We start from the raw sequence: 16,261 nt of genomic DNA, 5'->3' as shown, positions 1-16,261 counted from the left end.
GTCTGGAATCCATCCCTGGGTTCCACCGGCCTGGTCCACGGGCATTGACAGCAGCTGGACAATCTGAGGCATCTACTGACTTCAGAAAGAGTCCCTTCTTCCATCTGCATACGGGTCCCCAGGGGTAGGTATTCTGTTTTTGGGATATCCTGGGGTGGGAGCACTCTCCAACGTTCCTCTTGTCTGCTTGTTTCCACAGGGCCCACTGGAAAGGGTCCTGAAGCCCATGAAATACAATCAATACTCTCTGTGTTAGCCTAAGGGACAACTGGGTGAGTAACTACCTTGCACCGGGTTGCTGGGAACACTTACTGTACTTAACTCTGGTGTCTCTATCTGCCCCGGCCCCTGCCCCTAACTAACTACCTCACTTACCTTGGCTGGGGTCACTATTTCACATTCCACTTTTTTAGTATATGGTTTGGCCCTCCCATTGGGCCCTGTGTATTTTTATGCTATTTCTGATGATTATTTGGTGTATATATTGTGTGTAGATATCTCCAAAGGGAGATATACCAATGCTAGTCTTTTAGTAGTGAGGTAATAAAGTATCCTTTATTTTTGCAACACGTGTTGTTCTTTCTTGTGAGTGAGTTACCGTCTGACTACTGTGGTACTGCAAGTGCTTTACATTCCTCCTAGATAATTTGGACGCCTATTAACTATTACTTAGAAAGGCCTGGACTCAGTATATGGTGCCACACCATAGGTGTACACCATAAACTGAGACAGCCTCCTACAGTCACTACTGGTAATACTCAAAAAGCCCTTCTTTCAAGAGTTGCAGGCTCTTTTGACTGCCGTCATTTGAGGTGGTAAGGCAGAAACAGACGTAGGGTGGTGATTGTGAAGCCATATGCCCTGTTGGAGTATTCCCAATTATGAACTATACTACGCGGCGGCACAGTTACAGTGGCCAATGCATTTGTTTGCATTATTCTCAGATCCCAAGATCTAAAATGTTACTGGACACTTACAAGGGGTCCTGATACTTGTATACTTGCTCAGAGTGGAGGGAGAAAGTGCTCCTAAATGTGGCACAGTGTGGCAGGAAGACATGTGCAGGTGAAAACTGGATTACTTCCATATGCCCCAGAACTACTTTTCTGGGCCCTGCATAATTGTAGTCCACTGATGGTGACACAAGACATTTGCTCATTGTTAGAAAGGGGGATCTGGGTGTATTTGAAGGGGGTGCGGGCTGAGGATATTTGACAATCTAGGGGAAACTTATGAGAAAAGCCCTTGCCAATTCGTAGCCTATAATGCATTGGTACAAGTGATGGAGTGACATGACTGCGAGGCTCATTCCGAGGTAGACTGGCACATGCCTCCTGGGCTGGATGCCTGGAAGAAGAAAAAAAACTGAATTTGTGTAAAAATTCCTAGTCCTGGCCCTTGTGCTAGGTCAAAGATGCATTTGAAAGACTGCCTCTGCACTGCCACTCATTTGTGGAAATGGGAGTACACCAAGGCTTATGCTCTTTCCAATCCCATGATCATGGGCAGCTCAGGGTAGCGTTATACGTAGTGGGATGTACGCTTAGAATGTCTGGAGACAAAATCTGATACCCGACCCCTGTGCATTAGAGGGCTGGATGATAAAGCAATCCTTAAAGAGCAGAACGCTCTAACACTCCTTGTATGTCCCCTTTCTTTAACTCTGTGTACCGGATACAGAGGATAAGACGTCATATGATGTGTAGTATGGTGGCAATATATTATTACCCGAGCTCATGTTACATGATTGGTTTCCTTTTTATTGAAACGCAGAATTTAAAGGAAGTCTTGGAGATTTGAGTGCATGTAATGCCAGACTGTACAGTGAGATACATTGGTACATTGAATCACTGTGGGTTAAAACGGGTTGTACATCACATATGTTGTAAGAAATCAATAAAGAGCTACCAGCGAAAAAAACATTAGGTTGTGAACAGAGGAAGGGGTACAGGAAGAACATACATTTGGGACTTCATTTGATGTCACAGACTCACCTCCCATTCATTTTCCGCATGAGCCTCAAGACCTAGTAGATCAATTTATTTTCATTATCCTGAGTGTTATTATGTAGTAAAGGCACAGGAAGACAGACCTTCAAAATACTGATCTTTATTATGTTTGAACAAGTAAGGGGGCAGCACTGAAGACTTGGGGAGGGGGTGTTGCTTCAGAGGTTGCTGTTCAACTTCTCCTTCCTCTTTTTGTTACATTGCATTATTGTCAATCAAAATACTGTCAGGATCAGTGTTTGAAAAAGTGAATGGAGAATGAAATGTCTCAACATTCTGTCACCGTGAAGGAGTTGAGTGTCTCCGCGTTCATGATCGAAGTGGTTTATTATCAATATCTTTGTCCTCTTTGAGGCGATACTCAAAGTCAAGGAAGTGGTGTTCAACATTGAGAAAAAAGTCCTTGTTATGAAAGAGGGTGTAATAAATGTCAACATAATCAAAATGTGATGACCTTCAATGCCCTGCCTTCTTCCCTGGAACTCTTTCCCATTTTGCTCCTGAAACCTTTATCTGGCAGCCCTCTGCTGCCAAGAGCAGTGCAAGTGGTTATAATTTACTCAAGCATTTTATCAATTACTCATTTGTACTACTCACTGCTCATATCACTTGTTTTATTATTGGCGATTGAAGAAACATACTATTTTTGTACTTGAATTACAACTCACATCAGAACGGACTCTCCGCAACAAGGTTTTTGAAAGGTCATTATCTATTTTGAGCTCTCTACCAAATTTACATACAAAGATGTTGTTTACGTTTCCATTTTCTGTACTTATCTTAAGTTGATAAATAAAGATCGTATTTGTATGGAAAGTGGTTTTGCCTTGTTTATTGGTGGCCGTCAAATCAATCTTTACACAACCCTGTTAAAATGTGACATTCAATGAAATAGAGAAGTCAATATGCTTCAAAAACTGTAAATATTGTTTTGGTATGTTAATCAAAGTACACTAATTAAATAACAAAAAACAAATAACTATATAGTACTTAAGTACTTAGCTACACCTTCAGTACTTAATCTTATTCTTTGTGAAAGAAAGGGCCCCAGATGACCCTATTTTCAAAAGTGTGCATCCAAATCTTATATTGGTATCAGCCTACTCTAAAGATGACTACCCAGCCTCTCTTGCCCTTAGACACACAACTCTGACCTTCCCCAGTGTCAATTACGTGAGGAAATGTACAAAAGGTGCCCAAATTAAAAGTATGAAGTAGGGATTACAAATAAAGTCTTTTCTGTGAGAACAGAAGTTCTGTACTGTAACAAAAGGGGTCACGGACATACTAGAGTGGTAAATAAGAATCCAGTGACAACTGGTTAAGTGAGGAGACCAAGAATTTTCTCAAGTTGAACACTGATCTTCGAACACAATTTTCAATCCACTGAAGCTTATCAGTGATTTATTTGGATCCACAAAATAAAGGCCACTCGCATAATCAAACTGAGCCAATTAAAACAGCAACAACTAAGAGCATGGTTTTCTTTTTAAATGTTGATGAAACCTCATGGAGAAAGCCACAGTTGATGGAAGGAGGAGGATATAACCACATTTATTTGACAAAGCTGTGAAAAATCTAATCATAATAAACTACCAACTTTGTATCAAAATGATACTCTTAAAGTTAATGTGCTGAGATACACAAGAAAATACTCAAAGTCGCAAGCAATGGAGCGCCCCTGTGATGAAGCATGTCCTCTACTGCTTGTGAAGGGTCACATCCTTTTTTTAAAGAATATTTTCTCTCAGTATACGTACAGTACAGTTGACTGGGAATACTAGCCACAGTGTCAACCCCCTAGTAATATATTCACATGCTCAGGAACACAAGGATATAGTATTCTTCTCCTTATGAACGTAGACATACAGGGAGTGCAGAATTATTAGGCAAATTAGTATTTTGACCACATCATCCTCTTTATGCATGTTGTCTTACTCCAAGCTGTATAGGCTCGAAAGCCTACTACCAATTAAGCATATTAGGTGATGTGCATCTCTGTAATGAGAAGGGGTGTGGTCTAATGACATCAACACCCTATATCAGGTGTGCATAATTATTAGGCAACTTCCTTTCCTTTGGCAAAATGGGTCAAAAGAAGGACTTGACAGGCTCAGAAAAGTCAAAAATAGTGAGATATCTTGCAGAGGGATGCAGCACTCTCAAAATGGCAAAGCTTCTGAAGCGTGATCATCGAACAATCAAGTGTTTCATTCAAAATAGTCAACAGGGTCGCAAGAAGCGTGTGGAAAAACCAAGGCGCAAAATAACTGCCCATGAACTGAGAAAAGTCAAGCGTGCAGCTGCCACGATGCCACTTGCCACCAGTTTGGCCATACAGGGAGTGCAGAATTATTAGGCAAGTTGTATTTTTGAGGATTAATTTTATTATTGAACAACAACCATGTTCTCAATGAACCCAAAAAACTCATTAATATCAAAGCTGAATATTTTTGGAAGTAGTTTTTAATTTGTTTTTAGTTTTAGCTATGTTAGGGGGATATCTGTGTGTGCAGGTGACTATTACTGTGCATAATTATTAGGCAACTTAACAAAAAACAAATATATACCCATTTCAATTATTTATTATTACCAGTGAAACCAATATAACATCTCAACATTCACAAATATACATTTCTGACATTCAAAAACAAAACAAAAACAAATCAGTGACCAATATAGCCACCTTTCTTTGCAAGGACACTCAAAAGCCTGCCATCCATGGATTCTGTCAGTGTTTTGATCTGTTCACCATCAACATTGCGTGCAGCAGCAACCACAGCCTCCCAGACACTGTTCAGAGAGGTGTACTGTTTTCCCTCCTTGTAAATCTCACATTTGATGATGGACCACAGGTTCTCAATGGGGTTCAGATCAGGTGAACAAGGAGGCCATGTCATTAGATTTCCTTCTTTTATACCCTTTCTTGCCAGCCACGCTGTGGAGTACTTGGACGCGTGTGATGGAGCATTGTCCTGCATGAAAATCATGTTTTTCTTGAAGGATGAAGACTTCTTCCTGTACCACTGCTTGAAGAAGGTGTCTTCCAGGAACTGGCAGTAGGACTGGGAGTTGAGCTTGACTCCATCCTCAACCCGAAAAGGCCCCACAAGCTCATCTTTGATGATACCAGCCCAAACCAGTACTCCACCTCCACCTTGCTGGCGTCTGAGTCGGACTGGAGCTCTCTGCCCTTTACCAATCCAGCCACGGGCCCATCCATCTGGCCCATCAAGACTCACTCTCATTTCATCAGTCCATAAAACCTTAGAAAAATCAGTCTTGAGATATTTATTGGCCCAGTCTTGACGTTTCAGCTTGTGTGTCTTGTTCAGTGGTGGTCGTCTTTCAGCCTTTCTTACCTTGGCCATGTCTCTGAGTATTGCACACCTTGTGCTTTTGGGCACTCCAGTGATGTTGCAGCTCTGAAATATGGCCAAACTGGTGGCAAGTGGCATCGTGGCAGCTGCACGCTTGACTTTTCTCAGTTCAGGGGCAGTTATTTTGCGCCTTGGTTTTTCCACACGCTTCTTGCGACCCTGTTGACTATTTTGAATGAAACGCTTGATTGTTCGATGATCACGCTTCAGAAGCTTTGCAATTTTAAGAGTGCTGCATCCCTCTGCAAGATATCTCACTATTTTTGACTTTTCTGAGCCTGTCAAGTCCTTCTTTTGACCCATTTTGCCAAAGGAAAGGAAGTTGCCTAATAATTATGCACACCTGATATAGGGTGTTGATGTCATTAGACCACACCCCTTCTCATTACAGAGATGCACATCACCTAATATGCTTAATTGGTAGTAGGCTTTCGAGCCTATACAGCTTGGAGTAAGACAACATGCATAAAGAGGATGATGTGGTCAAAATACTCATTTGCCTAATAATTCTGCACTCCCTGTATTTCAGAGCTGCAACATCACTGGAGTGCCCAAAAGCACAAGGTGTGCAATACTCAGAGACATGGCCAAGGTAAGAAAGGCTGAAAGACGACCACCACTGAACAAGACACACAAGCTGAAACGTCAAGACTGGGCCAAGAAATATCTCAAGACTGATTTTTCTAAGGTTTTATGGACTGATGAAATGAGAGTGAGTCTTGATGGGCCAGATGGATGGGCCCGTGGCTGGATTGGTAAAGGGCAGAGAGCTCCAGTCCGACTCAGACGCCAGCAAGGTGGAGGTGGAGTACTGGTTTGGGCTGGTATCATCAAAGATGAGCTTGTGGGGCCTTTTCGGGTTGAGGATGGAGTCAAGCTCAACTCCCAGTCCTACTGCCAGTTCCTGGAAGACACCTTCTTCAAGCAGTGGTACAGGAAGAAGTCTGCATCCTTCAAGAAAAACATGATTTTCATGCAGGACAATGCTCCATCACACGCGTCCAAGTACTCCACAGCGTGGCTGGCAAGAAAGGGTATAAAAGAAGGAAATCTAATGACATGGCCTCCTTGTTCACCTGATCTGAACCCCATTGAGAACCTGTGGTCCATCATCAAATGTGAGATTTACAAGGAGGGAAAACAGTACACCTCTCTGAACAGTGTCTGGGAGGCTGTGGTTGCTGCTGCACGCAATGTTGATGGTGAACAGATCAAAACACTGACAGAATCCATGGATGGCAGGCTTTTGAGTGTCCTTGCAAAGAAAGGTGGCTATATTGGTCACTGATTTGTTTTTGTTTTGTTTTTGAATGTCAGAAATGTATATTAGTGAATGTTGAGATGTTATATTGGTTTCACTGGTAATAATAAATAATTGAAATGGGTATATATTTGTTTTTTGTTAAGTTGCCTAATAATTATGCACAGTAATAGTCACCTGCACACACAGATATCCCCCTAACATAGCTAAAACTAAAAACAAACTAAAAACTACTTCCAAAAATATTCAGCTTTGATATTTATGAGTTTTTTGGGTTCATTGAGAACATGGTTGTTGTTCAATAATAAAATTAATCCTCAAAAATACAACTTGCCTAATAATTCTGCACTCCCTGTAGACCCCATCAGTCCCTGGATGTCAACTTTATGTAGTGTAGGGAGGGGGTACTGGGATTAAGCTCCTGAATATCCTCACTTTCTCCTTTTGGTCTCAATTCAGTTACTTTGATAATATTACTTTCTCAGGGAGTGCACATTCACCTCCATTTCCTATTATCTTCTCAACAGAGGGGCCTAGAAAAGCTTGTGACAGATTATTTATGGCATCCTTACAAGTCGCAATGCACGCACGCATAGGTTGTAAGACATTGATCTTACTCTGCCAAAGAGGCACTTTCACCACCCTGAAAGGGCTACACTCCTTAGTGAGCTGGGACAGTCATTGTTTACAGTCACGGAGAACGCCACTTCAAAATCTCTAGTCCCTTGCTCTTTCCCAGCATCCCTTCTGCCGTTCTCTCCCAAAATCCATTCCCATTTAATGGAAGGTGTAGATTTAGTATCAAGCAAACATGTTTTCTGGAAAAATAAAGTGATAATGAGAAAACTAGTAGCACAAGAGAGAATTAAATAGAAATCTTCCACTGTAAAAACAAACACTCCACAACAGGGAGGAAAACCGTTAGAAATCAACAAGAGCTAAAATATTATAAATATTTTTTTAAAAGAACCCTAAATGAACCGGAAGCTCTACTAGGACATCTCCACACGCTGTGCGAAAAAGAATACACCAGCTCTTTTTAGGCTGCTGGACACCTTGTTTTGAATGTTTTCCAATTTTATAGGGATCTACCCAACAGTGTGGAAGAGCTTTCCAAAGTTTGTGAAACTGAGCATTGTGCCTGGATGGGAGAAAAACACTGACAAGGTTAGAGCTATGTGACTTTAATTTGTGTTTCCCTGATTCAGACACAGTGGAAGTCTTTTTGTTCCATGTATGTATGCAGTACATACAAAGTTGTTAAACTCATCTTTTGACCCAGTAAAAAACTGTTAGGGGCACACACCTTTTCTGCTACCCATGTACCACTCTTAATGAGTGATATGCACATTGGATCCAGGACCCAGGCTTGTAATAATGATGTCCATTGAGAAGACCCATACAAATGGTGCACATGTACGTCTTTCTTCTATCACATAAGAACATGTTATATGCACACAGGGGCATATTTACGAGTTTGTCACGCAGCACAGCAAGTGGCCTTGCTGCGCTGCACTGTGTGAAAGGGCAGGAATGTGCTGTATTTAAGTCAATATGGCGCATTCCTGTCTTTTCCCCTGTGCTGGCACCCTTTTGGCAGCCTAGTGCCAAAGAAGGCGCCCTTGAAAGTGCACCTTCCTGCATGAACACAATCCCCTGAGGCATATTCCTCTACCTATGTGTTCTGCAGAATGCAGCTCACTTAGGAAGATGAAGTATAAAGAAAAAATAAAGATATCTCTCAGAATGTGTAGTATTTTGGAACATTCCCAGGTTTACCAGTTCTATTCAATCTGGGAATGTTTAAAAATCCATGGGAGTTGTGTGTGAACCCCTATGGAATACCTTCCCAAGGCAGATAAAGGCAACCCAGCATCTTAAGCTGTGTTGCCTTACTCCAGATTTATGGAGTTACTTAGGGCCATGCAAAGTGGCCTTGCATGGTGTCATAAATCGCAGTTAAAGTTTGTGCAGTGCATGTACCACGATGTGTGGTACAAACCTGCTCATAAATATGTCCCATAGTCTTCAAATACCTGGTAGGCCAATACAGAAGAATTCTGTTCAAATTGAACTAATCCATTTTTTTAAATATTTGTATTAATTTTGCAGGAAGAAAAAAACATCAACAAATCAGTTTTTGAGCGAGGATCTTCGAAACATTTCTGTCAATTTCAGAGAAGTCTCACAATACCATTACCCATCTTTTTTTCTTTTTATCATTAGGCCAATACCATTGTAAAAATAATCTGTTCCAGTGCGAAAGCATGTGATTTCCATGTCATGAGTTGATGTACTTAAAGTGAATTTAAATACACCCCTAAGACCCAATTTGTATTTCTCGTTTGTCATATTCAAGCTATGAAAGTATTAAAATGAAGACATATCAAACCACTTATAATACCAGTTTTGGAATTTTACTAATGCTATAACCCCCGCTTTACGCTAGAGGTTTATTAATCCAAGTTAACTTACAGATCTTGCTTAAATGTTTCCCGGTTGATAGTTTCCGCAGTATCTTCAAACGACAACCCAGTAGTGTCGACTCCCATAGTTTTAAGAGCTGCAGAATGCAAATAAGAAAATAATAACTTTAAGTGTATGCCACATCCGAATATTTGAGAAGCCTTAGAACGAAGATTACATTACTATTGACATCACAGTAAAATCCTGGCATTTACGACCACTCGCTCAGAGGTGAACTGCACAACAACTTTAAAATCATGAGGTATGATTTCATTTAAAAGTGATGGTCCTAAAAAAGTTAACGGCCTCGCGCTTTCTTGGTCAACTACAGAGCGAGAGAAAGGGTTTTCAATCCCAGTTTAGGTTTCCACGTTTACTGCGTCACACTAGGATTATGCTGGTGCTGATTCGCAATGTTGAAACCTAAAAGCACACCGGCATTTCTAACTGATTCCAGTAAGTAATTAAATATTCCAGTATTGAAGTCGAAGGGCAAGGTCGTCCTACAAGAGCCTGGAGCCACTCGAATAGGAGCTAAATTCTTCATTTCATGCTAGGCTCATATCTTAAAACAAGAGGTAGGTCATGTGAGGGCTGCATCCTCTCTCCAACTGTCCCTCACCTTGCTTCCACTCCAGACCATGCACCAAAATATTACTGCATCATTCACTCTCAGCATTTCAGGCATTAACTCAGGCACAGGTAGCCTGGTCGTTGCTGAGTTGCCATTCTTCAGGCGAACTTTGGTTTAAGGCACAGATTCGAATACCATATCCCATTCTATTTTTATAATTTCTTGCAACAAGGCAGACACGGGTTCCAGTTGCTTTTATATTATATAATGCATCAGAGTGCAGTTTTATTACCTAACTATGTGCTGAATAAATGTGCGTTTGAGAAAACAGTTTCCCATTGATATCATGATCCACAAACCTAGCACAACACTAGATGTACTGTTCTCTGCCATAACCAAGAAAGCCAAACAGTCCAGACTTCGGTATGTTAATGAACAAACAAAAAAGTATTATACCAAGACGGGTCAATGCAAGAAATCACACAAACTCCATCACTGGGTATGCGAGACACGGTGATCGGGAGGATTGAAGGCAGCCTTACAAATCATTTACTCACTCTCAGAAAAAAATGTTTGCACACTGGCAGCTGTGGGTTTGCCAGGGAGCAAATGCAAACCTGAAAAGAGGAGCTCAGAATGACATATGACCTCAGGTCTTATTTCGCCACCATCATATCAGAATGGAACATGGCTAGCACTATGGTTTTCTAAAAAAAAATGTATAGATTTGAGATCTTTGGAGTATAGATCCATGACCGTAAGGATGACATCAGCAGTTAATGTGCAAGATTCAATAAAATCCTCCCATTAAACATATGTCTGATCATATGACGTATGTGCAGTGTACACAAGTAATATGTTTGACATTTGAGCCATGTGTCTGCACTACATTTTAATAGTCTCAGTGTAACGAATGATGGTCCAAATGTCATGCAAAACATTTAAATGAAGTCGTCTTGAAAGCCTCAATGAGTATTTCACTCCGTATTGGTGACTGCGATGTGATCGCGTTTAACTCGCTAAACATTTTCTAGGTGCCATTCAGAGAAAAAAGTCCATATATTGTTAACTATATATTTTGGTCTAAGAATGCTAATGGAAAGGTTTGGTGCAATTTACAAATCACTCAGTCTTTGGCAACATGGGGGCATATTTCTACTCTGTGCCGAATTTGCGTCATTTTTTTTTACGCAAATCTGGCGCAAACTTAACTCCACATTTGTATTTTGACATTAGACACGTCTAATGTCAAAATATAGGAGTTTGCACCATTTTTTGGATGCATGAACCTACCTTGCATCAATGAGATGCAAGGTAGGCGTTCCCATCCAAAAAATGGTGCTATCCCCATAGCTCCATATTTATTCCCCGTGCTAAAATGATGCACGGGGGAAGCAGGGTTAAATAATGATGCTGAGCTTGCTTAGCACCATTATTTAACGCCTGGGTCAGACAAGGCATTAGGGGACCTGTGGAGCCATTTCCATGGTCAGACACCATGTAATTGGTCCACAGGTGCCCCAAAACACCGCCAGCCACACCAGAGGGACACCACAGGATGAGGGACCCCGTCCGGGGTAAGTATAAGTAAGTATGCTGTCATTATTTTTTAAAGTGCCATTGGGGGCCCTAACTTGGGGCCCCCTGCATGGCACAGGGTGCAGTGGTTATGCCTAGTGTGCTGGTCATTGGAGTGGTGGTCATGACTCCTGACTTTCTGATGGCAGGAGTCATGTTTTTGGTTGTTGTGGAAATGGCACTAGTCTGGTTAGGGGCATTTCTTTTGCCTCTAACGAGGCTAGAGTCATTTATTGAGGCACAACTTTCTCTTTTCCTACACAACCAACCCGGCTTGTGTTGTTTTTTGGGACGCTAGCCAGGCCTTACCGCTGGCTCGCACCACTCTATAAATATGACGCCCGGCATGCGTCTGAGAATGACGCAAGACGGCAGTAAAGATTTTGACGCAAAACTGTGCTAGTGCAGTTTTGCACCAACAACTATAAATCTTGGCCTTGGCTTATTATTATTGAGCAAGGATGCAAATGCCTGTAATGAAGCTTAATACAGAATTCTATAATGTGTTTTGTATGTTTCTATAATGCATATTTATATTAAGATCAGTGGGCATGAAAACAATATTTTTTTTAAAAAAAGGAAATGTAAAGAAATTGTAAATTACAGTACTTCTTAGCTGTTTGTAGTGGACTATAAAACTTCTGTTTATGATACTGCTAATTTGGGGTTTAGCGAAGATTTTTTGCTGCCTTAAGAAGTACACTGGTCTGGAGAAGTGAAAGGTTTGCAGCTGCTGTTTAAAATGTTCAGCCAACAATGGGCTTTAATGAAATGGAAAGTTATGGTATAATTCACCATAAATTAAGACAACGCAGATTGAAGAAAGAACAATTATTAGACTCAACTATGTATTGCTATGCCATCGTTATTTAAATGCATTGTCAAGCTTAATCACTAATTAAGTGAATTGTAGAAAATAGTTCATAGGCATAAATCAGTGTTTTGCAACCTGTGGTCCAGGGACTATTGGTGATCCGTGAAGCCTCCTCGACTGCTTAGAAAATTAACTAATATTAACAGAGTAATAATGTGTGTTTAAATAAAGTAGCTAAATGTACAATTGAAAAATTTTAAGCGTACTGTAAGTGGCAAGGATTTTGAATTTGGTGGCTAAAAATTAAATTAGTATCCTCAGATTGATTCGTAGAAGCAGTGCAGGTGCGTCAAACAGAATATAGTATGGACGTTGTCTGGCTTCAATTGAACTTAGAAAAGCTTCAACCTTTCTAATGAAATTATTTTATTTATTTTTATTTGCTTGCAAATTAATGACTCAGTCGGGGGGGCGGGGGGGTGGGGGGGAGGGGCCCTCGGTTATTAATAATGATTCAGTGGTGGTCCCAGGGTTCCAGTAATGATAAAGTGAGGGTCCAGAGAGGTCAAAAGATTGGGGACCATTGGTATAAATTATACCATTCCCCTGAGATAAGGGACTTGAAACCAGAACGTCTTGTGCAATAATAATGCCAGAAGAGCTACATCTCTCTCCGAGGAAACCGAATATCAGTGCTAAATAGATTACAAAGTGAATGCGGCAAAATCCTTAGGCTACATGCAGTGGCGGACGGGTTCCAAAAGCAGTTGCTGGAAATGTTGTTTGAAAGGCCTGATACCAGTTTTAACACCACTATCGCCAGCAATTTTCTTTTTTTGTATAATCTGGAGGAAAAAACATCTAAATATAACTAACAACATCTAGTAAATAAAATACAACCAACGAGTGAATCTTAGAATCATTTATCGGAACCGTGCTATCCATCCAAGTCAAATAAATCTGCAGCCAGGCACTTCCACTCATTGTGCACCCAGATGCTTAACTATGTGCAGCTCATTAGCAGAGGTGAAATGATTCAGTAGGGTACGTCATGATGGTATGACGCCAACACGGCCCAAGGATACAAGCAGCACAACCTGATTGCACACTGGCATGTCACAATTGGTTCGCTCCCGCTCCTCAGGTTGGATGGGTGCGCGTCTGGTTGTTAGGTCAACCCCAGCTACTTGCCTTACTCTAACAGCAGGCCTCACCTGCCTTTTATGATAGCTTCAGTCGATTTTTTCTCTTCAGTAACATGCTCCATACTCAAGAAGGCAACCTCCAGCAGGACTGCAATTCCTTGTGTGTAGCTTGAAACCATATGGAAAAGTGATATATGAGCGACAGACAGGGTCATTGTTGGGGCCTAGGCAGTTGCTTCTGGAGGCCACCTACTCATAGAGACACTGAGGCAGGAAGGGTCTATGAGCCTAAAAATAGCCAGCTCACATGATGATGCAGAGACACTCTAACCGGGCATTAAAAGGTGCGCTGGAGAGAAGTCACAGACTAGGTTTCCAGCCTCAAATGCATGAAGACTCTGCACTGGGCCGATTTTACCACACCTCCAGGACATGAATGGCAAGTTCATGTGTCTTAGACTGTGCTGATATGAAGGGCATTAAGATGTCAGGCACACCTTGCTCTATAAAGGAGATCTGTAGTCAGTGAAAGAAATGAGCAGTGTCTCGGCATACTCACTCATCATTTTGTCAATTATTTCCTGTCTGGGAGTAGGCGCCAGATGTGAACTGAAAGCAGAGTTGTACAATGTTACACCCGGTGCCTTGGGGAAAGTCAAGATGCCCTCCAACGTGCAAGACAGGCAAGAGGTAATTTGAGACATGCACAAGTATCACTTTCTCAATATTTGGACAGCACACATTAGGTCAAGTACGTGTAAATCTAGGTGTTTTGTGTGTGTATGTACATGAATATTTACACACACAAGCATAGGTGTACTGTATATAATTGTATACTAATAACTTACAAACTGAATGCTTACCCGGTTCTAAACTGCTCATGTCTACGAAGTTCGAAGTACTTCCTGGCTAACAACAGAAGGCATGCATGACATAGCTTGGGAGCACTTTTCAAACGGATGAAAAGGTCTGAGCCTCGAGCTGGTGTAACTATTGGGATGAGCATGTGATTGTTACTGGCACATACCTGATATGCTGCTGTGAAGAAATCATGTTGCTGGACACTTTGTCAGTGCCTGGGGTATTAAAATATTTCATTTCATGTCTGAAAGGATATCCTTCGATTTTTAACCAATAAATTGCAGCACAGTGTTGTAAAATAGACCATCTTGTCCACTTGATTACCACATTATCAGGGAGATATAAGTCGTCCAAATAACCCCCTGAAGAGTTTATTTGCCACACCCTCCCAATCTAATTAGGGATCACATTCATAGGTGACTAGTGGTCTCCTGTCGTGTGCGACCACTGCACCTGTTCTTCTCATGAAGGATGTAGTCTGTACAGTGCCAAGGCTTTTATGAGAAATTCTGTACTGCAAACATAAAGTTCCCTTTTCAGTGTGCAGCAAGTCTGGTTCTGTAAGAGTTTGCCTGCATGGATTTTGCGTCCATTTTCTTACGATAATGGCCTTACTCCTAGTCCTACTCCCTCGCCTTCCTTATAACCAATGAGGCTTCCTGCCTCCCCCTAGACCCTCCCTTCCCCTTTTAACCCCCCCCCACCCCCACCACCTCCTGTACAAAAACCAAGCCCAAGTAGCAACTCAGACAGTCCGTACTGGGGGGGCGGGAGGGAACGGAAAGGAAGGCGAGGGAGTAGAACTAGGAGTAATGCCATTATCGTAAGAAAATGGACGCATTACCTCCCGTCCCTCCCTCGCCTTCCTTATAACCAATGAGACATAGCAAGAAACACACAGGAGACGGACACTGAGTTGCCAGAAGTTTATTATAATGAACACAGGCCACCAAGACCCTACCCCTATTACCTCATAGAGGATAAGACATGGTGACCCAACACCGACTCCAAACCACCCAAGTCCGTCAGCCTATAATGGCGAACAAACGTCGGAGAGGCCCAAGTGGCGGCCCTGCAAATTTCCACCACCAAAGTCCCCTGAAGCTCAGCCACGGTAGCCGCCATACCCCTGGTAGAACGACCCTGAATCCCCTGGGGGGGGAACCACCCCTTTCAAGGAATAAGCCAACAGAATCAACAATCTCACCCACCGACTCAAGGATGCCATGGAAGGCTTTTCCCCTTTACGGGCCGGACCGAAATTTACAAAAAGCGAATCACCTTTACGAAAAGGACCACCACATGCAGATACTCCAACAAAGCCCTGCGCACATCTAAAGAATGTAAACGAACCTCCTCCACCGAGGAGGTATTTGGACAAAATGAAGGAAGGATGACCTCCTGGCGAGCATGGAAAGAAGAATTCACTTTTGGAATAAAGGAAGGCTCCGGAACAAGAATCACCCGATCCTGAAAAACTTTACAAAAAGGAAAAGAACAAGCCAAGGCCCCCAATTCCCCCAAACGGCGGTCCGACGTAATGGCCACCAAAAAGAACGTTTTCAAAGAAAGATGGCGCAAATCACAGTCCCCCAGCGGTTCAAAAGGGGCAGCAGTCATTGCATCTAAAACCAAAGAAAGATCCCACAAAGGAAAAGAGCGTACAGGGCGAGGAAACAAATTAAGAAGCCCCTGAAAAAATCTAGGCATCAAATGACCCTCATCCGGTAGATTACGCCACGGACCCCTAAACGCCTGAATAGCCGCCCACTGCACCTGCAGAGACACAACTGACAACCCCAATTGTGCACCATCCTGTAAAAACTGCATCACATCAAATATAGACGCGCAGGTAGGATCCAATTTATGCTGGAAGCACCAAGAAGAAAAAACCTTCCACTGTCTACCATAGGAAAGCAAAGTGGAACGCCGCCTGGAGGCCAGCAAAGTAGAACTCAAAGCCACTGGTACCCCCAGACCCGTCAAACCACGGCATTCAACTTCCAGGCCGTCAAGTGTAACCTCCTCAATGACCCCATCGAGAGGCAAGGAAACTCCAGGGGAGACGGACAAAGAGGAAGAGGCCACATCCGGCCGGATGCCATCAGCTGCAGCAATGGAAACCAATTCGCCCTCGGCCAATGGGGCGCAATCAAGATAACCCTGGCCCCCA

General features: G+C 42.3%; 1 protein-coding gene across 1 annotated transcript in view; it reads right to left on the bottom strand.

The window, feature by feature from the left end:
• Nucleotides 1-16,261, bottom strand: part of EFCAB10 (EF-hand calcium binding domain 10) — a 75,589-nt gene that overhangs the window by 16,961 nt on the left and 42,367 nt on the right. The window contains exon 3 of the mRNA XM_069230107.1: nt 9,126-9,213. Within this exon, the coding sequence (XP_069086208.1) occupies nt 9,126-9,213 (88 nt within the window). The remainder of the gene's footprint in view (nt 1-9,125; nt 9,214-16,261) is intronic.

The sequence above is a fragment of the Pleurodeles waltl genome, chromosome 4_1 (genome assembly GCF_031143425.1).
Source record: "Pleurodeles waltl isolate 20211129_DDA chromosome 4_1, aPleWal1.hap1.20221129, whole genome shotgun sequence".
Taxonomy (NCBI): Eukaryota; Metazoa; Chordata; class Amphibia; order Caudata; family Salamandridae; genus Pleurodeles; species Pleurodeles waltl.
This window is presented reverse-complemented; position numbering and strand designations above follow the sequence as displayed.